At 54.6% G+C, this 23082-nt stretch overlaps 1 protein-coding gene and 1 long non-coding RNA gene across 6 annotated transcripts in view; one reads left to right on the top strand and one right to left on the bottom strand.

The window, feature by feature from the left end:
- BLACAT1 (BLACAT1 overlapping LEMD1 locus) overlaps nucleotides 1-21243 on the bottom strand; it is a 27919-nt gene extending 6676 nt beyond the window's left edge. Inside the window, exon 1 of one of the 3 annotated variants that reach the window (XM_085561247.1) lies at nucleotides 21052-21243. Coding sequence is in view for 2 of the 3 variants with exons in the window: in XM_085561245.1 (XP_085417371.1) it covers nucleotides 20358-20821 (464 nt within the window). In the remaining variant the exon portion in view is untranslated. Of the gene's footprint in view, nucleotides 1-12748; nucleotides 14705-20357; nucleotides 20994-21051 lie in introns of those variants that run through there. The other 2 variants (XM_085561245.1, XM_085561246.1) reach the window with 2 other exon arrangements.
- LOC146765260 (uncharacterized) lies at nucleotides 19067-23082 on the top strand. Of its 3 annotated transcripts, none has more exons than XR_014950161.1 (2): nucleotides 19067-20204; nucleotides 22732-23082. It is a non-coding gene; the product is annotated as an uncharacterized LOC146765260 (long non-coding RNA). The 3 variants fall into 3 exon arrangements; XR_014950160.1 differs by lacking the exon at nucleotides 19067-20204 and adding an exon at nucleotides 20491-20613; XR_014950159.1 differs by lacking the exon at nucleotides 19067-20204 and adding an exon at nucleotides 21586-21867.

The raw sequence follows: 23082 nt of genomic DNA, 5'->3' as shown, positions 1-23082 counted from the left end.
CTGACCCTCTGCCTCCCATTCAGGCAGGGGACAATGATGAATGAGCCCCGGAGAATGGAGGCAGCCCAGCTGAGGCCGACGCTCCTGTTCCCCTTGAAAAGGTGGAAAAAGGGATGGTGGAGGAGCAAGGAATAATGAAAAAAAAATGAAACGAGCTGGCTTGGGCGAGCTCTGGCTGATTTGCAAGGGTTGGGCAGCCCCACGCTGCCCTTTCCATTCAAGGGAGAAGATCCTGGGGATAAAAACTCGGCTGCAGCCGAGAAAATGAGTGGAGCATTAAAAATGTGAAGCTGGAGAATTCCCTTCAGTCAACTGCATAACCCCGGGCCATGTTTGTCACTGTCACGGTGATGAATTGGGAGCTGGCTGCAATCAGCCCGCTCACTTTCAGAATGTCGCTTTCCCCGAGCCCGGAAAAATGTCTTTTTGAAGCAGCTGGACCTAATCTGTTCCTTAACCCAGCAATTCCCATTTTCCTGGCGTTTCCAAGCTCCCGGCTCCAGGAGGGAAGGGCAGCAGGGGTGGCTCGGCTCTGGTGATGCTCCCGGTGACACCAGTGGCCGCCAGCTGCTGGTGGAATGTTCAGGCACCAGGAGCTTCCATTCCAGCTGATTTTTCTCCCTTAGCATTTGTATTTCTGGGAGATGCCCTCGAATTAACTTTTTAGGGAATCTTTTGGGGGAAAAAACAAGTTTTGCATTAGAATTCCCAGGTTTCAGAGCTGCCTTTTGCTGCCAGCGCGCTGGGCTCTTTCCTTGGGAAAAGAGATTATTTGCAGTGGAAATCCAGGCTGTGTTTTTTGCAGGGAGCAGAATGGAATTAAATTATTTGTGATGAAACGGAGGGGAAAAAATTTCATTTGCCTTTCATGATAACTGCTCCACTCGTACCCACGGCCACATGCACAGGCAAGGATTTTAGGAGGGACTGATGATTTTGGGATCGTCAGCCTGGTTTTTAAAATCCACTGAGCAGAACAACCATGGAAGAGTCACAGCTGGGCTTTGCAGGGATTCATTTCCAAATCCCAGGCAAAACTCTGTGCATGGAGCATCCCCATCTCCCAGAAAAGCCCAGGATTTGGTTGCTCTGCTCAGTGGATTTTAAAAACCAGGTTGACGATCCCAAAATCATCAGTCCCTCCTAAAATCCTTGCTTGTGGATGTGGCTGTGGGTACGGATGGAGCAGTTATCATGAAAGGCAAATGAAATCTTTTTTCTCCTCCTCCATTTCATCACAAATAACTTAATTCCATTCTGCTCCCTGCAAAAAGAAACATCTGGGCCTTGCAGGGATTCGTTTCCAAATCCAGGGCTTTTCTGGGTGATGGGGATCCTCCATGCACAGTTTTGCCTGGGATTTTTCATTCCTTTGATTTTTAAGCATCCAAATCTCAGCTCCTGCCTCCCAGAACTCTCTGTTGGGACATCCTCTCCCTGTGTGGACACAACCCCTTCCCCACACTCCTCCTCATCCTCCTCCCAGACACAAATTCCATTCAATTTAGCATTTTTTCCAGCCAACTTTTCGAACCCATTATTTCCTCGCCTGCCTTTTTACTTCCTCCTCACCCCCAGCCAAAAAAAACCAAAATAAAACAACCAAAAAAAACCCCCAAAAAACAAAAAAACAAATAAAAACCACCAAAAAACTCGGACATTTTGCTGCTTACAACCAATCCTGAGCCAAGCCCCACTTCAAAGCTGCTTCTCTAATGAGCAGCCGAGCATTAAAAACCCAACAACGGAGGAGCCAGAGGAGGGGATAAAACCGACCTGCAAAGCAGCACCACCGCTTTAAGGGGAGATAATGAAGGGAGAAGATGTTGCCTGGCATGTTTGCAGAGAATCGCTAATTAAAACATCGCTTCTGTAAAGTCTGCTGATGCCATTGATTCTTCCCCCCACGCAGTTAATTTGCTGCTGGCGAGGCAAAGTCGCCAGGGTCCTCATTATAAAAATTTCACTGGCTGCAGCTAATGGTTGTAATTAATAGGTGCAATAAATTTCAAATGGGCAGCCGGGGTGTTCATTAGCTCGGGGCTGACTCAGCACCGGTGGCCTCAGCAGTTCCTAAATAATCCATTCCCAGGCAGCCCAGAGGAGGAGGAGGAGGAGGAAGAGGAAGGTGCTCGGTGGCACAACCGGTGCAGCCCTAGTTCCCCACCCAGGGTGCGGGGACTCAAAATGTCCCTCAGACATTTTTGGAGGTTCCAGGCCCAGGTCAGAAGCATTTGAGACCCTGGCACAGCTGGAAACAGCTGTGATTTTGGGTTTGAGCCATGGAATGAGTTACCAACCTTGCAGGAAGAACAAGAAGTCACAAAAGTTTAGATATTATAGTAGAAGTAGTCACAAAGTAGAGGGAAGAATTTCTGAGTGCTGTACAGGGGGTTTGGTTTTGTCCATGGGGGTCAGAGGTTTAAGATGGATTTGGGATCTGGGCCTGCCCTGTCCTCCCTCTTTCTCCTTCCTCACCTCCATGTTCTTGGTGATGTTGGCACTCACAGATTGGTTTAGAGTAGAAAATCACCATTTAATATAGGTAATAGGCATTGGGGAAAACTGTAACCATGTAACACGTAATGTACCATATAAAAGATAGAAAATCACCATTTAATATAGGTAATAGGCATTGGGGAAAACTGTAACCATGTCACACGTAATGTACCATATAAAAGACAGCAGCAGCCCTGGGTGGGAGAGAAGAAGCAGTCGGGGTCAGAGAGGATGTCAGGGTGTGTGTGTGCCTCTGCCTGAGCTGTGAGCAAACCACAGCAGCCCCAGGAGAAAATCTTTTAGAAAACTTGCAATAAACTGCCTTGAGACCAACAACAGAGACTGCTGAGCCTTTCTTGGGAAGCACAGCTTGGAGGAGAGACTTTTCCATCACACGAAGCCACCCCCGACCTAGGGTGGGCTTTGACACCAGGGCAGAGCTGCAGAAATAATTCCCGGATGTGAAAAATGCATATTGTATGGCTCTACGCAGATAGATATGATATGTATTTTGTTACATTGATTAGTTGTGCTTTTGTAGTTAAAATGAAGACTTCAGTAGTTAAAAAAAAAATTATGGAGAGACTCTGTATGTGGGGGGCGAAGTTTTAGGGATTTCTTTTAGGAATTAAATACTCGCTTTGAGGAACACCTGAATCTTCCAAAAGAGAAAAATATATAGCTTCTTATCAGAAAAAAACTAATTTCTTCAAGCCTTACTCAAACTCAAAGATGCCAGGGGATTAAAGGAAACAGTTGACACACAACAGACAGAGTTTCTTCTTTAAAATAAAGTATATGCATAACCATAAAGAATGTATGAATATACAAGTATATTGTTTTAAAAATAATTCCTTTCTTCACAAAACATACTTTTCGTGACTTAGTGTCCGAGTGCACCCAGACATCCATAATTCTTTGCCTTTTATTGTCTTATAATTGTCTTAACTCTAAACTTTATTACTCTAGTTGTATTAATATTTTTATAACCATTTTATTATTATTAAACTTTAAAAAATTTTTAAAACCAAGTGATCGGGGTTTTTCACACCGGATTTGTGTCTTTTTTGTGTCTCTTTTTTATTTTATTGTCCCACCAGTGCAAAGCTCCCCTCAGCTTTTCCCAAAAGCCGAAATTTGGGGTGGGATCAGCGCTGGGGGAACCCTGTGAGGCAAAACATCCAACGATAACACCTCAAACCCAGCCTGAGAATTTGGGATTTAACATGGATTTTAATTTCCTTTTTCTTCTCTGAGCATCCTGAGCCAGGACTGAGCTCCCAAACCCCCCCAGGCTCCTGCTGAGCATCGTTCCCCCCTGGAAAATCCCATGTGAACACCAACCCTCCCTGAGGGCCGCAGCTTTGATGAAAAACTCAGTTTTTCTGCTCATTAGCATCTGGCTGTAATTAAAATATTCATAATTGGCAGTCTTCTCCCAAATTATCCCCTGGCACTGGAGGCAGTGGGGCTGGGTGACCCAGCGGGAAGGAGCCAGTGCTTCCCTGCACTCCCCGTCCTAATCCTGGATGGAATTTGGGAACTGCTGCCTCTGTGCTTCCACATTCCAGAATTTGGGAGCTGCTGCCCCTGTGCCTGCACATTCCAAAATTTGGGATTAATTTGGGACCTGCTGCCCCTGTTCTTGCACATTTCTGAGTCAGAATTTTGGAGCTGCTGCCCTAAGCCCGCACATTCCAAAATTTGGGATGAATTTGGGACATGCTGTCCCCGTTCTTGCACATTCCTGAGACAAAATTTGGGAGCTGCTGCCCTGAGCCCGCACATTCCAAAATTTGGGATGAATTTGGGACATGCTGTCCCCGTTCTTGCACATTCCTGACACAAAATTTGGGATCTGCTGCCCTGAGCCCGCACATTCCAAAATTTGGGATGAATTTTGGAGCTGCTGTCCCCATTCTTGCACATTCCTGAGACAAAATTTGGGAGCTGCTGCCCTGAGCCCGCACATTCCAAAATTTGGGATGAATTTTGGAGCTGCTGTCCCCGTTCTTGCACATTCCTGAGACAAAATTTGGGATCTGCTGCCCTGAGCCCGCACATTCCAAAATTTGGGATGAATTTTGGAGCTGCTGTCCCCGTTCTTGCACATTCCCGAGCCAAAATTCGGGCTGCTGCCCGCAGGGGCGGCTGTGGCATCTCGGGGGGCTCCGTGCCGGGACAATTCCCACTGCTGGCAGGACAGGCCCGAGCCTCTCCTGGTTTTGGGATGCCTCCCTCCCTGCCGGCACTCATTAGCTGTAATTAGCATTCATTAGCTGTAATTAATGCTCTCCACCATCACTCCTGGGAGCCCAGGAAGGATCTGGGGTCTCTGGAGGGATCTGGCTACTCCACAATTTGAATTTTCCGGGTGTTTTTGGGGACAGAACCACCTGGGCACGCCTTGGAACGGCTCCTGCTCCATCTCCTCCCAGCCCGGCGCTGGGATGTTCTGGAATTTCCAGGGTTTTTTCAAAACAAGCCAAATTCTCCAAATCCTTGGAAAATTCCTGCCCGATCCCGCTTTTTCTGTGCTGCCAGGAATGGGCTTGGCTGAGCCCGGCCCTGGCGCTAAAGGAAAGGTGCCAGGGAGGTGATGGCAGCCCGGGCTGGGGGCTCACCTGGAGCTGAGATTGCACACCTGGAATTGGGAGCTCACCTGGAGCTGGAAGCTCACCTGGAGCTGGGAGTTCACACCTGGAGCTGGGGGTTCACCTGGCACTAGGGGCTCACCTGGAATTGGGAGCTCACCTGGAGCTGGGGGTTCACACCTGGAGCTGGGGGCTCACCTGGAGCTGGGGGCTCACACCTGGAATTGGGAGCTCACCTGGAGCTGGGGGCTCACCTGGAGCTGGGGGCTCACACCTGGAATTGGGAGCTCACCTGGAGCTGGGGGCTCACCTGGACCTGGGAGTTCACACCTGGAGCTGGGGGCTCACCTGGAGCTGGGGGTTCACACCTGGAGCTGGGGGTTCACACCTGGAATTGGGAGCTCACCTGGAGCTGGGGGCTCACCTGGAGCTGGGGGCTCACACCTGGAATTGGGAGCTCACCTGGAGCTGGAAGCTCACCTGGAGCTGGGGGTTCACACCTGGAATTGGGAGCTCACCTGGAGCTGGGGGCTCACCTGGAGCTGGGGGCTCACACCTGGAATTGGGAGCTCACCTGGAGCTGGGGGCTCACCTGGACCTGGGAGTTCACACCTGGAGCTGGGGGCTCACCTGGAGCTGGGGGTTCACACCTGGAGCTGGGGGTTCACACCTGGAATTGGGAGCTCACCTGGAGCTGGGGGCTCACCTGGACCTGGGAGTTCACACCTGGAGCTGGGGGCTCACCTGGAGCTGGGGGTTCACACCTGGAGCTGGGGGTTCACACCTGGAATTGGGAGCTCACCTGGAGCTGGGGGCTCACCTGGAGCTGGGGGCTCACACCTGGAATTGGGAGCTCACCTGGAGCTGGAAGCTCACCTGGAGCTGGGGGCTCACCTGGAGCTGGGGGCTCACACCTGGAATTGGGAGCTCACCTGGAGCTGGGGGCTCACCTGGAGCTGGGGGCTCACACCTGGAGCTGGGGGCTCACCTGGAGCTGGGAGTTCACACCTGGAACTGGGGGCTCACCTGGAGCTGGGGGTTCACACCTGGAGCTGGGGGCTCACACCTGGAATTGGGAGCTCACCTGGAGCTGGAAGCTCACCTGGAGCTGGGGGTTCACACCTGGAGCTGGGGGTTCACACCTGGAGCTGGGGGCTCACACCTGGAGCTGGGGGCTCACCTGGAGCTGGGGGCTCACACCTGGAGCTGGGGGTTCACCTGGCACTAGGGGCTCACCTGGAGCTGGGGGTTCACACCTGGAGCTGGGGGCTCACACCTGGAGCTGGGGGCTCGCTGCTTTTATTGGATTGGTTTTTCCTTTGGCACTGCCAGGGGATCAGAGACCACCAAAACTCCTGCCCGGATCTGCTTCGCCCACAGCACACCCCAAAACATCAAACAGGATATTTGGGGTTATCCCATCCCTGGAAGCATCCAAGGTGGGGCTGGACAGGGTTTGGAGCAACCTGGGATGAGCTTTAAGGTTCCTTCCCACCAAACCATTCCAGGGATCCCCGAGGTGGCAGCAGGGAGAGGATTTGGCCTCTCCACCACAAAGTTTGGGGTGCAAGGAAGCAAAACGGCCAAACCCAAGCTGGTTTTGGTGGCTTGGCCCCGCTCTCCTCTCCTTGGCACCCTTATTCCAGGATCCCGTCTGGAGCCCAATCGCATTTGGAGAGCCCTCATTCCAGGATCCCGATCCCATTTGACATCGCCATTCCAGAATCCCCATCCCGTCCTCATTCCAGGACCCCAATCCTTTTTGGAGCCCTCATTCCAGGATCCCAATCCCATTTGGAGCCCCCATTCCAGGGTCTCGATCCCCTTTGGAGCCCCCATTCCAGGGTCTCGATCCCCTTTGGAGCCCAATCCTGTTTGGAGCCCTCATTCCAGGGTCCCAATCCCACCCTCATTCCAGGGTCCCGATCCCATTTGGATCCTCCATTCCAGGGTCCCAATCCAGTTTGGAACCCCCATTCCCGGATCCCGATCCCGTTTGGAACCCCCATTCCCAGATCCTGATCCCATTTGGATCCCCCATTCCCAGATCCTGATCCTGTTTGGAGCCTGATCCCATTTGGATCCCCCATTCCAGGGTCCTGATCCCAATCCCATTTGAATCCCCCATTCCAGGATCCTGATGCCAATCCCATTTGGAACCCCATTCCCGGATCCTGATCCCGTTTGGATCCCCCATTCCAGGATCCCGATCCCGTTTGGATCCCCCATTCCAGGATCCCGATCCCGATCCCATTTGGAACCCCATTCCCAGATCCCGATCCCGTTTGGAGCAGCCCCGGGGCGGGGGCGGAGGGGCCAAGCCAAGCGTGTCCCCCTGAATGCCTCGGGGCGGGCACAGTCATGGGTGAATTTTCTGAATGAGCAAATCCTCATTAAAAAATAATTAAAACAGCCTGGCGAGATTGGCTTAACTCCTTTCATTTTGATGGCTGGTGTTTGGTTTTGATGATTTATGTGCCAGCTCTCCTGCTCTCATTGTTGGAACTCCTGGGATTTCATGATTTTCTTCCTTCCACACCTCCTTGAGTCATGGGATTACAGCTGAACCTCAGCTTTTTTTTCCTTTTTTTAAATTTTTTTCCCCTCTATTATTTTTAAAGATGCATTCCTGGCTGGTGAAATAAACTTGAAAGCCTGACACCCAAATGAGTCAAAGCTCAGGAAGTGAGAAAAGAACTAAAGAAGAGAGAAATTGCTCCTTTCCTGCTTGGAGAGGGGGGTGGAACCCCGAGGGATGGTGGGGTGCTCGTGGAGGTGGCGGGGGCTGCAGGAATGGGGTGGGGGCTGTGGGAATGAGGTCTGTGGGGTGGGATCTGTGGGAATGGGGTCTGTGGGGTGGGATTTGTGGGGTGGGATCTGTGGGAATGGGATTTGTGGGGTGGGATCTGTGGGAATGGGGTCGGTGGGGTGGGATTTGTGGGGTGGGATCTGTGGGAATGGGGTCGGTGGGGTGGGATTTGTGGGGTGGGATCTGTGGGAATGGGGTCTGTGGGGTGGGATTTGTGGGGTGGGATCTGTGTAAATGGGGTCAGTGGGATTTGTGTAAATGGGGTCTGTGGGGTGGGATTTGTGGGGTGGGATCTGTGGGAATGGGGTCTGTGGGGTGGGATTTGTGGGGTGGGATCTGTGTAAATGGGGTCAGTGGGATTTGTGTAAATGGGGTCTGTGGGGTGGGATTTGTGGGGTGGGATCTGTGGGAATGGGCTCGGTGGGGTGGGATTTGTGGGGTGGGATCTGTGGGAATGGGCTCGGTGGGGTGGGATTTGTGGGGTGGGATCTCTGTAAATGGGGTTTGTGGGATAAGATCTGCAAGAACAGGGTTTGTGGGATGGGATCAACAGGAATGGGGTCCGTGGGGTGGGATCTGCAGGAACAGGGTCCATGACAGTGGGATCTGCAGGAATGAGGTCAGTGGGATGGGATCCGTGAGGTGGGGTCTGTGGGATGTGGTTTGTTGAAACGGGGTCTGTGAGATGGGATCTGTGGGGTGGAGGTTGTTAAAAATGGGACCTGTGGGATGGGATCTGCAGGAACGGGGTCCATGACAGTGGGATCTGTAGTAATGGGGTCTGAGATGGGGTCAGCGGGAATGGGATCTGTGTGATGGGATCTGTGGGGTGGGGTCCGTGGGATGGGGTTTGTTTATATGGGGTCTATGAGATGGGATCTGTGGGGTGGGGTTTGTGTAAATGGGGTCTGTGGGGTGCGATCTGCAGGAACAGGGTCCATGACAGTGGGATCTGCAGGAATGGGGTCTGTGGGGATGGGGTCAGCAGGAATGGGGTCTGTGGGGTGGGATCTGCAGGAATGGGGTCTGTGGGGTGGGATCTGTGGGGTGGGGTTTGTGAAAATGGGGTCTGTGGGGTGGGATCTGCAGGAATGGGGTCTGTGGGGTGGGATCTGTGGGGTGGGGTTTGTGAAAATGGGGTCTGTGGGGTGGGATCTGCAGCACCCCCTCCTCTCCCACTCCCCAGACCACTGAGTTTGCCTTTGCACATTTACAAAGCCCCGATTTGCCAAGCCCTGCCCTGGAATTAAACCCGTCCTCCTCCCCTGCTCCTGGCCACCTCCTCCTGTCCCCACCCTGGTGACAGCGGCCACGGCCCCCTGGGAGCTGTGGGGACAATCCCGGGTGGCCCCAGCTCTGCTGGGGCTGAGGTGCCCAAACTTCCCCAAACCCCTTTTCCCTTTGCTCAGGGCTGCTGCCACCCCCTGGGCAGTGCCCACAACCCTGGGAATGCCCTCGGGAATGCCCTCGGGAATGCTCTCGGGAATGCCCTTGGAGATGCCCTTGGAAATGCCCTTGGAGATGCCCTTGGAAGTGCCCTTGGCCTCTTCCTGGCCCTTTTGTTCCGGGGGAAGCAGGTGGGGATGCTTTGAACCGTGTGGGAAAAGCTCCAAAATGCCAAAAACTAAAGAAAGCAATCACTCCCTGGGCGGTGCTGAACGGGGACAGCCCCGCCACCCCTGGGCGCCTTTTGTGTCCCCACCCCTCCGGTGAGGCCCTGCAAGGCTTCAGTGCCCCCTTTCACCCGTTGTTGGACCCCAAATGAATCCCGGCAGCTCCGAGGGGGCTCGGGGAGGCGGTGCGGAGGTGCTCGGAGTCCCTCCTCTGTGTAGCCCATGGCTTTTCGCCCTACATGAGTTCGGGAAAGCAATCACATAGGAATAAAAAGCCATAAACCACAGCAGAGGGCTGAGCGGGATGAGGCAGCGCTCTTGGGGAACAGGGGAGGGAAAAGGGAAAGGAGAATGGGGGGAAAAACAGTTTTTTGGGGTCCCTTCCTGTGACCAGCTGAGAGAACAACCAGGCTGGGCTCCCACTCCAAAACCAGGGTAGATTCCCATCCCAAAATCAGGGTGGATTCCCACCCCAAAACCAGGCTGGGCTCCCACCCCAAAACCAGGCTGGGTTCTCATCCCAAAACCAGACTAGGTTACTACTACAAAAACAGGCTGGGTTCCCATCCCAAAACCAGGCTGGGCTCCCATCCCAAATCCAGGTCGTGTTCTCATCCCAAAACCAAGCCAGGTTCTCTTCCCAAAACCAGGCTGGGCTCCTATCCCAAAACCGTCTGGGTTCTTATCCCAAACCCCCCTCAGCCCCATGGGGTGGCTTCTCCTGGGTTATCCCGGGTCAGGAGCAGCAAGCCCAGCCTGGAATTTTCCCTCTCTGAGCAGGAGCTGACCCCAGGACCTTCCCGTGAGGAGCTGGGATTGCAGGGCCAGCCCCAAACCACGGTGCCACCCTGGAATTCACGGCAGGAGCAGCATGGAATGGTTGATTTCCCCTCTCCAGGCATCCTGGCCATGGCCCCACCTGATCCCTGGCAGAATCCTTTCCTCTGTGCCATTCCAGCATCCCAGCAAACCCCACAAACCTGGAGCTGCACAAATCCCCACCTGCAGATCCCACGCATCCCTCTCCGAGGAGGAGCTGCTGGAGCCCTCAGGATAAATCCCATTTTTTTAGGGTTTCACCTCGGGGTGCAGCCTCACCCCGCCCCGCAGAAGAAAACCCTGCAGATTTCCTTTTGAAAATGTGACTTTTAGGGCCACCAAAAGGAGCGGGTGGCCCCACTGCCCCCAGAGCTCACCTGGCTGCAGGGGCGGCGGGTGCTCGGCCAGGTTCACCCAACAGAGCTGCCTTTGTGGGCTCAGACAAAGGCCCAAAGAAAGGTCTGCCTGCCAACCCTCCTCCCCCGCGGCCTTTTCGGGGGAGTTTCCATCTCTGGAGCCACCAAAATTGGCGCTCGGGACAAGGTGACGCGTTTCAGGGTGGCAGCAGCTCCGCCGGGAGTGGGACACAGCTCTGATCCTTCAGGAATCCTTGGGAAGCTCCTGGGGTGGCCCTGGGAGAGCTCCGGCCTCGGCCTCTGCTCCCTCCCCCTGCCGGGACCGCCTTCATCAGCGGCGGTTAATTTGTTAATTAATTTGTTAATTGTCGGGAGCTGATGAGCTCAGGGTGGGATATTCCCTTCCTGGCTGGAATCCTTGGAGCTCCAAGGTTTCCAGAACTCCAAGGTTCTCAGAAATCCAGGTTCTCAAAACCCCAGGATCTCAGAATTCCAGGTTCTCAAAACCCCAGGATCTCAGAACTCCAGGCTTTCAGAACTCCAGGATCTCAGAGCTCCAAGATCTTCTGAACTCCAGACTCTCAGAGCTCCAGGCTCTCAGAAATCCAGGGTTCTCAGAACTCCAGGCTCTCAAAGCTCCAGACTCTCAGAAATCCAATGTTTTGAGAACTCCAGGCTCTCAGAAATCCAAGTTTTTCAGAGCTATAAGCTCTTATAAACCCAGGCTCTCAGAACTGCAAGGTTCACAGAGCTCCAGGCTCTCAGAACTCCAGGCTCTCAGAAATCCAAGGTTTTCAGAGCTCCAGGCTCTCCACACCGCAGAAGGAGGGAGGGAGGGATTCTGCTGTGGTTTGCAGAGAACATGACTTTGACCTACAAAGTGAGTTCCCAGAGCAGGGCAGCTCCGAGCTGGAGTTTTCCCAAGGTTTTCCCTCTTTTATCTCCCTCGGGCCACTGGATGGGAAGCTGTGACACGGCCACGGGCCCACCAGCCCCTCCCCAGGAGGGCGTCCCCCCCTCCTGGTATCCCAAAACACGGCGCTGCTCTGGAGCATCCCAAAATTCACCCTTGGCAGCAGGTTCTGTGCTGGGAAGATCTTTTGGGGAACCCTCCAGGTGTGGGGGGCACACCAGGCCCCCCACATGGGTCCCTGCCCTGTGTGTCCAGTACACACCCAGACCCTACGGAACAGCCCCAGTCCCTATGGAACAGTTCCAAATCCCATGGATCAGCCCCAATCCCTATGGATCACCCCCAAACCCTATGGAACAACCCCAATCCCTATGGAACAGCCCCAAACCCTACGGAACAGCCCCAGTCCCCATGGATTAGCCTCAATCCCTATGGAACAGTCCCAAACCCTACGGAACAGCCCCAGACCCTACGGAACAGCCCAAATCCCTATGGATCAGCCCCAGACCCCATGGATCAGCCCCAGTCCCTGTGGATCAGCCCCAATCCCTATGGATCACCCCCAGTCCCTATGGATCACCCCCAGTCCCTACGGAACATCTCCAATCCCTATGGGTCACCCCTAATCCCTAAGGGTCAGCCCCAGTCCCTATGGAACAGCCCAAACCCTATGGAATTGCTCCAATCCCGATGGATCACGCCCATTCCCTATGGAACAGCCCCAATCCCTATGGATCAGCCCCAAATGCTATGGATCACCCCCAGTCCCTATGGATCAGCCCCAAACCCTACAGAACAGTCCCAGTCCCTACAGATCACCCCAAATCCCTTTGGATCAGCCCCAGTCTCTACAGATCACCCCAAATCCCTTTGGATCAGCCCCAGTCCCTACAGATCACCCCAAATCCCTTTGGATCAGCCCCAGTCCCATCATGAAGATGACGAACCCATCCCTCTCTCCTTGGTGGCTGTTCAGCCCGTGGCCCTGCGGCACCCGAGGCCTCCCCGCGGCGGTGGCACCTGGCAGGGCACGGGCGGCAGTGCCCGGCACGGGCACACGTGTCCATCCCGGTGCCACCGAGCCCGGCCACGCCGCAGGGACCCCAGGAGCGCCCGGAGCCGCCGGCCGAGCGCGCTGAGCTCACCTTTGGCAGCGTGGCACGGCCTCCGGTGCCAGCGGGGACAGGCTGGCACGGCAGCGCCCCGGTGCCATCGGCCTCGCCGTCCTCTCCTCCCCGAGCCCCGCGGCTGCTCGCGGGGGGCTCTTTGGGACCCCCCCAAGCTTTTGTGCCGCTGCCACCCCCGAGCTGCGGGCACATGGCTGAGATGGTTGTGCTGCTCGGGGCTGGGAGCGGAGGGAGGGAAGCGGGAGGGAGGGAAGGAGGGAGGGAGGGAGCGGGGTCAGGTATTTCTCCATCCCCGGCTCCGCAGGGCCGCTAACAAAGGCGCTATTGAACTGCAGCCGCTCTGGTCTGCGAAGCAGAAACCTCTCGTATCTCCTCCGGTGCCTTTGATCTGCCTCCCCCGGTGGGATGGAGATTACTCATGTCCTGCTGCTCGGGCACCGCTGCCAGCGTGCCACCGAGGGGGACAGACCGCCGCGGCTCGGGGGATGTCCCAGCAGCATCATCGCCCCTCTCCTGCGCTCGCTGTGCGCCCCCAAACCCTCCCGTCCCGCCGATCCCAAACTTGGGGGGACCCGCGCGCTGCTCGGCCAAGCGCAGGGCCGGGAGGAGCCGCGCTCTGCGCCTCGCATTCCTCTCCTGTAATTAAAGCCGGTGCGCTGGGCGGAGGGGGAATTTCCCAAAGGGTTTTACTGGCGTCTGGACAAGGGTCAGACAATGAGAACATTTGACAGGGTGCCCAAATCCGCCGTAGCTTGGATACGCTCAAAGCCTCCCCCGTGCTCCTCGTCCCAGGCGCTGCTTTAGGGGAGGTTTGGGCAGGTTGGGAGGTGGACACGGCTTGGGGACTCTCACAAAACCCCCACAGCCCTCAACTCAGCCAGGCTGCCCCAAAAATGCCAACGCTTGAGCAGCACGAACCCCGGCAGCGCATTCCCTGGGCCGGGACGCCAAACGCACCTTGGAGACTCCCAGCGCTCGGATCGATGCTTTAAAAAGTGCTTTGCTGCCTTCAGCAGGTCCCTGCTGGGGATCCAGGGGCACTGGGGGCTTATCCTGGTTTTTCTGGTCCCGGGGGATGTTTGGGATGCTCTGACAACTGCCCAGAAGCCATCCCAGCCCCCCAAAAGCCTTTGGAACTCTCACTCCCTCCTGCCTCTCCGCTTTGCACAAATCCCTGGATGCACCCAGAGAAGTTCCACTGGGAATCTCCTCTGGAGCAGGGAGGCCCCTGGGGTGCCCCAAACCACCCCAAAACCACCCCAAAACCACCCATGGAGCTCAGGAGGATCCTCCACAGAGCCCAGCGTCATTCCTGAGGCTCATTCCCGCTTTTCCCAGCTCCCTGCCCGTGCCCCAGTGTGGGGAGAGCCCAGGACGGGTGCAGAGCCTGTCTGGGGCTGCCCCTCATGAGAGATGGACACAAAAAATAACCCAGAGAGCCGGGATGGACAGGAGGGATGGACAGATGGACAGACAGATGGACGGACGCTCCAGAGCAGAGCCTGGAACACCTCGTTTTCCACCGAGATCCGCACCAGTTTCATCCCAAGGAGGTGGAACCAGCCTCAGTTTTGGGGGATCAGTCCAGCTCCCCCTCCCCAGCCCTATCAGGCCCCAATTCCTGGCGGATTTTTAAACTTTACCCCTCGGATTTTGGGGAGCAGCCCAAGGCAGAGCTTGGGCAGGGATCCATTCCCAAGCTGTCTGGCTCCAGCCCAGCCAGATGAGGTCTCCTAATCACATTCCCGAGGAGCTCGGGATCACGAACCGGGGATTTAGAGAATATTTGTCATTGCTACAAAGTCATTTCCCAGCCTCTCCCTCCTTCTACCCAGACTTTTGGGTTTCATGGGAACATCTCCCATGGAAAAGAGAGCTCTGGGAGCTTCCCTGCGGAGCCGAGGGTGAGACCACGGTGTTGGAACACTCCAAGTGTCCCTCAGACATTTTTGGAGGTTCCGTGCCCAGGTCAGAAGCATTTGAGACCCTGGCACAGCTGGAAACAGCTGTGATTTTGGGTTTGAGCCATGGAATCATTTACCAACCTTGCAGGAAGAACAAGAAGTCACAAAAGTTTAGATATTATAATAAAAATAGTCATAAAGTAAAAAGAAGAAATTTAAAATACTCTACAGGGGGGTTTTACTTTTGTACATAGAGGTCAAAAATTTTAAGATAGAAGAATTTGAGTCTGTCCTATCCTCCCTCTTTCTTCTTCCTTACCTCCATATTCTTAATAATATTAACACTCATAAATTCATTTAAAATAATAAACCCCACCATTTAATATAAATAATAAACATTAAAAACTATAAACATTTAACACATAATATACCATATAAAAAATAACAACCCAAAACAAACAAAACCCACAAAACCTAAAAAATAAAAAATCAAAATTATATATACACCTCTACCTATATTACTAAACAAACCACAACAACCCCAAAAAAACCCTTTTAAATAGCTTACAATAAACTACCTTAAAACCAGACAACAAAAAACTTCTAAACTTTTTTTTTAAAAACACAAATTAAAAGGAATTTTTTTTTCCCCACACAAAACCACCCACAACCTGAAATAAACTCCAACACCCATCAGGATGCTCCTGCCCACCCCTCTCCAGGAGCACGGGCGTTGCTCCCTGGCAGCCCAGAAAATGTTTTCCTTTTCCAGTGGGAATTCCGGGCTTTCCCTACATCAGGAATTTTGTTGGAGAAGTGGGGCTGGTGAGCTGCTGAGGGGACAGAGCTGTCCCCACACCGGGCAGCCCCACAGGAGTGGCTTTTCCTCGGTGCCTGATATAAAAAGTATAAAATATTTTATATTTTGCATCTCCGGTTCGTTTGTCCCGCTCAGCTTCAGACACAAAACCAGCCTGGAGGAGCTGCAGCCTTTCCTTCCCACTTTTCCATCTGGAGCAGCGTGCCACTTCCAGCCCTCCTTTCCCTCTTCCCCGCATGATTTATTTTAGGTGAAAAGGTTTTTCTTTTTACCAAGAAAAAATATCCTCCAGCCCTAAATGAAAAATTCAGGATAAATTCATTTCTGTTGGACCCCTCAGTGCTTTGCAAACCAACCAACCCATCCTGAGCAGGGAAGTGACCCTTGGAGAGGCCCCAGGATCCCAAAATCATGATCTGTGTGTGCCAGGCCCCAGCCCAAACCCCAGATCTCTCTGCTCAGCCCTTTGCAGGGCGCCAATCCCTCCGGATTTATTTCCATGTGGAAGGATGGGAGAGGGAAGGGACGAGGCAATGACCCAGATCTGTTCCTGCTCACTCCCTCCAATTCCTGCCATCAATTTTTCCACGGAGCCCCTTAAGAGAGGGCAGCTCGGGAGCCCAGGTAGGTATCGAGATCCTATGAAATAGGACCTCCAGCTTCTTCATGGGCTCATGGCAGCACACGTTGGGTGCCAACTGATGTTCCCCACCTCGCACAGCCCCCTGAATATCGGGCTAGCCCAGAGGTCCGAGGCTGTGAGGGGAGGAATGTCAGGAGATGGCAAAGATTCCCAAAAGAGGCTCTTACCCCAGATATGTTGGTTCAGCTCTCTTTATTCTGTGGTGTCCAAGGGGAGAGTGGGGCAAAAGAGGACAAAGAGGAAATGTCAGGGGTCTATATAGACTTTGGACAGGGTGGGCTTCCCTGGCTCTCCCGCTGGGGCAGGAAGGAGGGGTCCAGGGTTATCAGATCAGAGTCACAGGGAATGGGGAAGGGGGAACAGAGTGCCCATGAGCTCACTGTGACATCTAAGGCCCTGGCTAACAAGATCCTCCCGGGCCTTTTTGCACATCCCTCGGCACAAATATTGCAGCTCCCACCGCCCCGGGCTGGGCTGCGAGGCAGGAGACACGGCAGGGGCCAGGGGGAATTGGGCTGGGTTTGCCAGAGCAGCCACAGGGCTGGTGAGGGATGGGTTGGATCGGGCAGGGATGGGAGGTCAGCGGTGGAGATCACTCAGGGATGAGGGACTGATGGTCTGGGTCTGGATCTGGCTCAATGGTCTGGATTGGGCAGGGATGAGGGATTGATGGTCTGGATCACTCAGGGATGAGGGATTGATGGTCTGGGTCTGGATCTGGATCAAGCTCAATGGTCTGGATCACTCAGGGAAGGGGGATTGATGGTCTGGGTCAGGATTTGGATCTGGCTCAGTGGTCTGGATCAGACAGGGATGGGGGATTGATGGTCTGGATTGGATCAGTTGCGATGATCTGGATCAGGCAGGGATGGGGGGGTCAGTGATGGGGACCACTCAGGGATGAGGGATTGATGGTCTGGATCTGGCTCAGCGGTCTGGATTGGGCAGGGATGGAGCATTGATGGTCTGGGTCCAGATCTGGATCAAGCTCAATGGTCTGGATCACTCAGGGATGGGGGATTGATGGTCTGGGTCTGGATCAGGTTCAATGGTCTGGATCAGGCAGGGATGGGGGATTGATGGTCTGGTTCCATCAGAGATGGGGGGTCAGCAGTCTGGATCTGGATCAGGCTGGATGGTCTGGCCCTGGCAGGGATCAGGGGTCCCTGGCCTGGCTCCATCAGGGATCAGGGGTCCCTGGCCTGGTCCTGGCAGGGATCAGGGGTCCCTGGCCTGGTCCTGGCAGGGATCAGGGGTCCCTGGCCTGGCTCCATCAGGGATCAGGGGTCCCTGGCCTGGCTCCATCAGGGATCAGGGGTCCCTGGCCTGGTCCTGGCAGGGATCAGGGGTCCATGGCCTGGTCCTGGCAGGGATCAGGGGTCCCTGGCCTGGCTCCATCAGGGATCAGGGGTCCCTGGTCTGGCTCCATCAGGGATCAGGGGTCCCTGGCCTGGCTCCATCAGGGATCAGGGGTCCATGGCCTGGTCCTGGCAGGGATCAGGGGTCCCTGGCCTGGCTCCATCAGGGATCAGGGGTCCCTGGTCTGGTCCTGGCAGGGACGTGGAGCCGCAGCTGAGCCACCCTGAGCAGCGCAGGGGCTGGACCCTGGAGAGGAGGTCCCTGCTCCCCTCGGAGCTCCAGGAACTCCAGCTTGGGACTGGGGGGAGATGGGCTGGAGGTCAGGAGTGCCCAGAGCAGAGGGAACAAAGGGATGGAGGAATTAGCAGGGACAGGTGAGGATGGAGCTCCCTGGGGCCTTGTCCAGGCGTGAAAGGTGAAGGCAGAGTAAAAACCATAAAAATAATCAGCTCCACAGGGGCCACTTCAGCCCCCTGGGAAGAGCCTTCCGTGGGCTCAGACCCATCTTGGGTGACCCCAGGGACACCACCCTGGGCAGAAACTTGGGAAGAATAAAGAGATCAACCCTTGTCCCACATCAGCCATCAGGGCTGGGTCCTCCAGCACGGGCAGGGCCATCCTGGAGCCCCCCAGAGTCCTGGGGGCACCCTCAGCATCGGCTCCGAGGGGAGGCAGATGTGGGATGTTTGTGCTCCGACCACTGCCAGGTTGTTGCCTGTAATTCCCTGTTTTTCCATTTTTTCCCTGTTTTCCCCTGTTGCTCCCCATTATTCCCTCTTTTTCTCTGTTGTTCCTTGTTTTCCCTTGTTGTTCCCTGTTGCTCCCTGTTATTTCCTGTTGTTCCCCATTTCCCCCTGATATTTATTCCCTGTTATTCCCCATTTTTCCCCTGTTAGTTATTCCCCATTCTCCCGTTAGTTATTCCCAGTTTTTTCCCATTTCCCCCCATTATTCCCTATTTTCCCCTGTTATTCCCCATTTTTTCCTGTTAGTTATTCCCTGTTATTCCTATTTTCCCCTGTTAGTTATTCCTTGTAATTCCCTGGTTTTCCCTGTTAGTTATTCCCTGTAATTCCCTGTTAGTTATTCCCTGTTATTCCCCATTTTTCCCTGTAATTCCCTGGTTTTCCCTGTTAGTTATTCCCTGTAATTCCCTGTTAGTTATTCCCTGTTATTCCCCATTTTTCCCTGTAATTCCCTGGTTTTCCCTGTTAGCTATTCCCTGTAATTCCCTGGTTTTCCCTGTTAGTTATTCCCTGTTATTCCCCATTTTTCCCTGTAATTCCCTGGTTTTCCCTGTTAGTTATTCCCTGTAATTCCCTGGTTTTCCGTGTAAATTTTTCCCTGTAATTCCCTGGTTTTCCCTGTTAGTTATTCTCTGTAATTCCCTGGTTTTCCCTGCTGTCCCCTGTCCCCTTCTGCTGCCTCCTGGCCCAGCGTGGCACCTCTCCCCTCCAGCAGGAGCTCACCTTCGCCACCCCGGAGCTGTCCCCTGCCCTGGGCAGGGCACCGAGGGCCACTGTCCCCTCCCAGCGCCGCGGGGACACCCAAAGGTGCGGGGACACCCAAAGGTGCGGGCTCGGGGTGTCCCAACGCCGTCCCCGAGCCGTCCCCGGCGCTGCCACCGCTCCCTGGGGACACACACGGACCGGGAGGGGACACTTCTGTTCGGCCCCTCACCGGAGCCCAGGGCTGGGCTCGCCTTCCCCTCTTCCCCTCAGTGGCACTGAAGCTCCTGGCAGGGAAAATTCCTCATTTTCTGGAATTCCTCCTTTTGCTGAGCGGCTCTCGCAGCGCAGACACGTGAGAGCAGCACAGCGCACACAGAGTCCCCCACAGCAGCCCCCAAATCCCTGCACGGACCCACCGGGGCTGCCCAAACCCCCCTGGGGAGCCTTGTGCGCTACCACAACACACCTCAATTAACAGCGGCAAGCGGGTGACGCCAAAATCGCGGCAGTTCCCCTCTCCGAGCCCTTAATCTGCTTTTTCCTGGCTGACATCACCGCTCAGGTTGATACACGCAGCGCTTCCCTTATCTTTCTTCGGGATTACCTCATCGGAGAGGACTCGGGGAGCCTTCCTCTCCCCCTCTTCCTCCTCTCCCAGCTTGGAGCTGCAAGTTTTGCAGGGAGGAAGGGCTGGATGCGGCTCCAGCCCTGCCGCTTCCTCCTCCCGCATCCTTCCCGCACCCAGGGAGATCCAGGCGGGCAGCAGCAGCTGCCCTGTGCCCTCCAAATCAAAAACCGAACACCAAAACGCACCTCCCGCGGGGTTTATTCCCTACAAACAATGCCCGAGTGCTCGCACACGCACAGAGCCCGCTCCCGCTTGCCTGGGGTAAAAAAAACAAAACAAAACAAAAAACTTAAATTCTTGTACAGGAACACCCATTGCAGCCCTGCAAGGCAAGAGTTAACGAGCTCACGTGTAATTAACCGATAGCTACGTTAACATGTGTTGCATGTAATTCTCTGTCAGCATAAATAAAGGGAATACAGCATGAATATATACCCCCACACCTCACAAATATCCACACGGAGATGAATTTTGGCCAGTTCAGGGTTATTTTCACCCAAAAACAAAGCCACTTTCATTTTTTTTTTCCCCCAAGCTCACCAGCCACCTCCACAAGAACAGAGCCACAGCAAGCCACAGCCACAACACCGCCGAGAGAATTAAATCAATATATTCCCACATTTTCGGCTCGGGATGCTCCGGGCTGGCATCCCCGGGGGTGCTGCCCAGGTGAGGCAGGGGGGGATGCGGGTGCCCAGCGCGGATCCCAGCGCGGGCTGAGCCTTCCTCCCGTGCCCCGCTCGCCCTCACGCACGCAACTCCTGCAGGCACCGCTCCAGACAAAGAAAGCGAGAGAAAAAAAAACGGAAAAACGCGTCTTACTTTTTTTTTTTTCCTCCTCCTCCTTTTTTTTTTTTTTTTTTTTTTTTCTCCTTGCTTTTCGTTCCCCCTCCTCTCTCGTCTCGTCCCGCAGCTTCACCCGCGGGACTCCAGCGATCCTTTTTCTTTTTTTTTTTTTTTTTGGAGGGGGGGATCCTGCAAAGCAACTTCAGGAGGCGCCGGGCGCTGCTCGGAGGTAGCGGGGAGGGCTCGGCCGGCGGAGAAGAGAAGGAACAAAAGCCCCGGCGGTGCTGAATTGGTGCTTTCCTAATTGTAAAGGGGATCGCCAGGCTGTGTGTGGCTGCGGGGCGGGAGGGGGCGGGTGAAGGGGCGATGGGGAGAGGCCTCCATCCCTCCCACCCGGCTGGGGCCGGGCCGCCCGCAGCCCCGAGCCGAGCTGCTGCATAAATTATCTCCTGCCTCTCCATCTCTCGCCTCCCGAGCCGCTCATCCCCGGCACTTTCCATTCCCCGCACGGTGGATGCGGTACCCAGGGCACGGCCCGCTCTGCCCCCAGCCCCGGGCAGCGATCCCGGCTTTTCCCAGCTCTTCCCGGCTTTTCCCGGCTCGCTTCTCTCCGCTTTCCCCCCTCCTGCTTTGTCTCCGGCCCCGTCTCGCAGCCGAGCAGACACAAAAGAGCCTCTGACCTGGGAGGAGAAATCTCCTTTTCCAAGGAAAAAACAAAAACCAAACAAACCCACCCGAGGGTCCCCGGTGCGCGCTTTGAGCAAGGCAGGAAAATTCAAAATAGCTGGGCCGGCTCGGCAGCGGGGGCAGCCTTGCGCCCCTAATGAGTGCAATTAGCGGGGTGAGGATGGAAGCGGCTTCCCCTGCGGCTTTCCCCGGCTGCCCGCGCTCTTCCACGGGTTTTTGGGGGGGGCAAAACGGCGTTTCCCCACTTCCAGGAGCTGTCCCTGAGTCACCTCAGTCTCCAAGCAGCGGGGTTCAGACGGGATTAAATCCCAAACGCATCCCGAGTCCTCCGGGGCTTGGCAGAGCAAAGCAAAGTCGGATTTGGGACTTTTTTTTTTTTTTTCCCTCTCCTTTGCTATCCCTCCACCTCAACTCTCCCAAATCCCGGCTGTCAGCGGATTCAGCGGGGATTTAGGCGGCTCGGGAGCCAGATCTTCCTCCCGTGGCAGCGCGGAATTATCTCACCCCGAGCCGGGACAGCTCTGCCCCGGGCACACCGGAGGTGCCTGGAGCTGGGCAAGGACCCTCCCTGCTCTCTGCCCCTTAAATAACTCCAAAAATCCAAATTTCCGCTGTTAATTTCGGCCGCGGGGATGTGGGTGAGACGCGGGATGGGGTGAGGATGGAGCAGGGTCCGTGCTGCTCCTCCTCCCCTTAAATAAGGATGGGATAATTGATGAATTCTCCCGATGCGCTGGGCAGCTCATTAACTGACGGGCCTAATGAGCTGCTGGGGCTGTCCAAGGAGCCAGGAGAGTTGGGATGGGGGGAAATGTTGGATCCGGGCTCAGGATTGCCGGAGCAAGAGATCCAGGAGCAGGTAGGGAGTGCTGAGCCGTCTCTCAGCATCTGCTCCGCTCTGACATTGTGCTCACTTGGGCTTTTTTAAATTTTTTTTTTTTTTAAATTTAATTGTCTTGATATCCCTCATTTGCATAATCCCCCATCATGCAGCGCAGCAGGACTTTTGCTCGGAGCTAATAAATAGACGACAAAAATAAACGTGTCATGTAAGATTTGCTTCCATTCCTTGCCTTTGTGAGGGAGCTCTCGCCGAGCAATGACGCTGGCGGCGTTGATCTCACAGGAGCTGTCAGCCCGGCCTGCCACGAGCAGCGTTTTCCCCTCGCCCCTGGTGCTCAACTTCGCCAGATGTTTGTTTTCAGCCCAACTCGGCAGCGAGCAGCAGGAAAAGGCGGCTTTGGAATGCCGGGATGCGCTCCTGGCAGCCCGGGAATTGCTCCCAAAGCTCTTCCCCCAAATCACCCCACCCCAAAAATCTCCCCCAAAGTTTCCTTGTTGTGGTTCTGCGTCCTGCGGCGGGCAGGCAGGTGCCTGAGGTGGTTTATTTTTGGAGTGTTTAATTCGGAATTAAGGAGCGCTGTGATTTCCTGGCCTCCCCAGAGCCTTGCTCACGGTGGTGTTGAGTTACTGATGAAATTCCTTCCCTGAGCTGAAGAAAAGGAGTAATTGCTGTGCCGTGAATATCCGAGTGAGCTCACGAAATGCAACTTTTTTTGCTGCAGGAGGTTCAACAAGAATTTATTTGTCCCCTTCCAATAAATCGGCTGGATGGAGCTCGGGATATTGATGGGAACAGCAGAAATCCCACCCCAAAACAGTCAAGGCAGGTTCCAGGTGTCAAAACACGACTTTAAAATAAATTTGCCGGGTGTTTTCCCAGGATGGGGCTGGGCTGAAGTGCGAGAGCTGCTGGAAGATCCCTGGAATCCAGAGGATCCCTGGAATGCCAGGCCGGTGAGGACATTTGGGTCCGATGGAGCAGGAGACTCCTCAGGTTCCTGGAGGTGTGGAAGAAATGGTTCCTTTGAAATTCCTCGGGATGTCACACTTCATGCATTCCAGCAGTTGGGATTTTCCTCTTTTTTCCCCCAGCCTTGCGATTCTGGAGGATTCTCCGCCCTGACCTAAGAACACGTCAGCATTTCCCACTGTCCTGTTTGCTGAGAAAAGCCTGAAAACACCAACCCTAAAGGGTAAAAGCTACGAGAGAAATAAAAACCTGGTAAAAGGC

Source organism: Lonchura striata, chromosome 26, assembly GCF_050655825.1.
Source record: "Lonchura striata isolate lonStrDom1 chromosome 26, ASM5065582v1, whole genome shotgun sequence".
NCBI classification, from domain to species: domain Eukaryota; kingdom Metazoa; phylum Chordata; class Aves; order Passeriformes; family Estrildidae; genus Lonchura; species Lonchura striata.
This window is presented reverse-complemented; position numbering and strand designations above follow the sequence as displayed.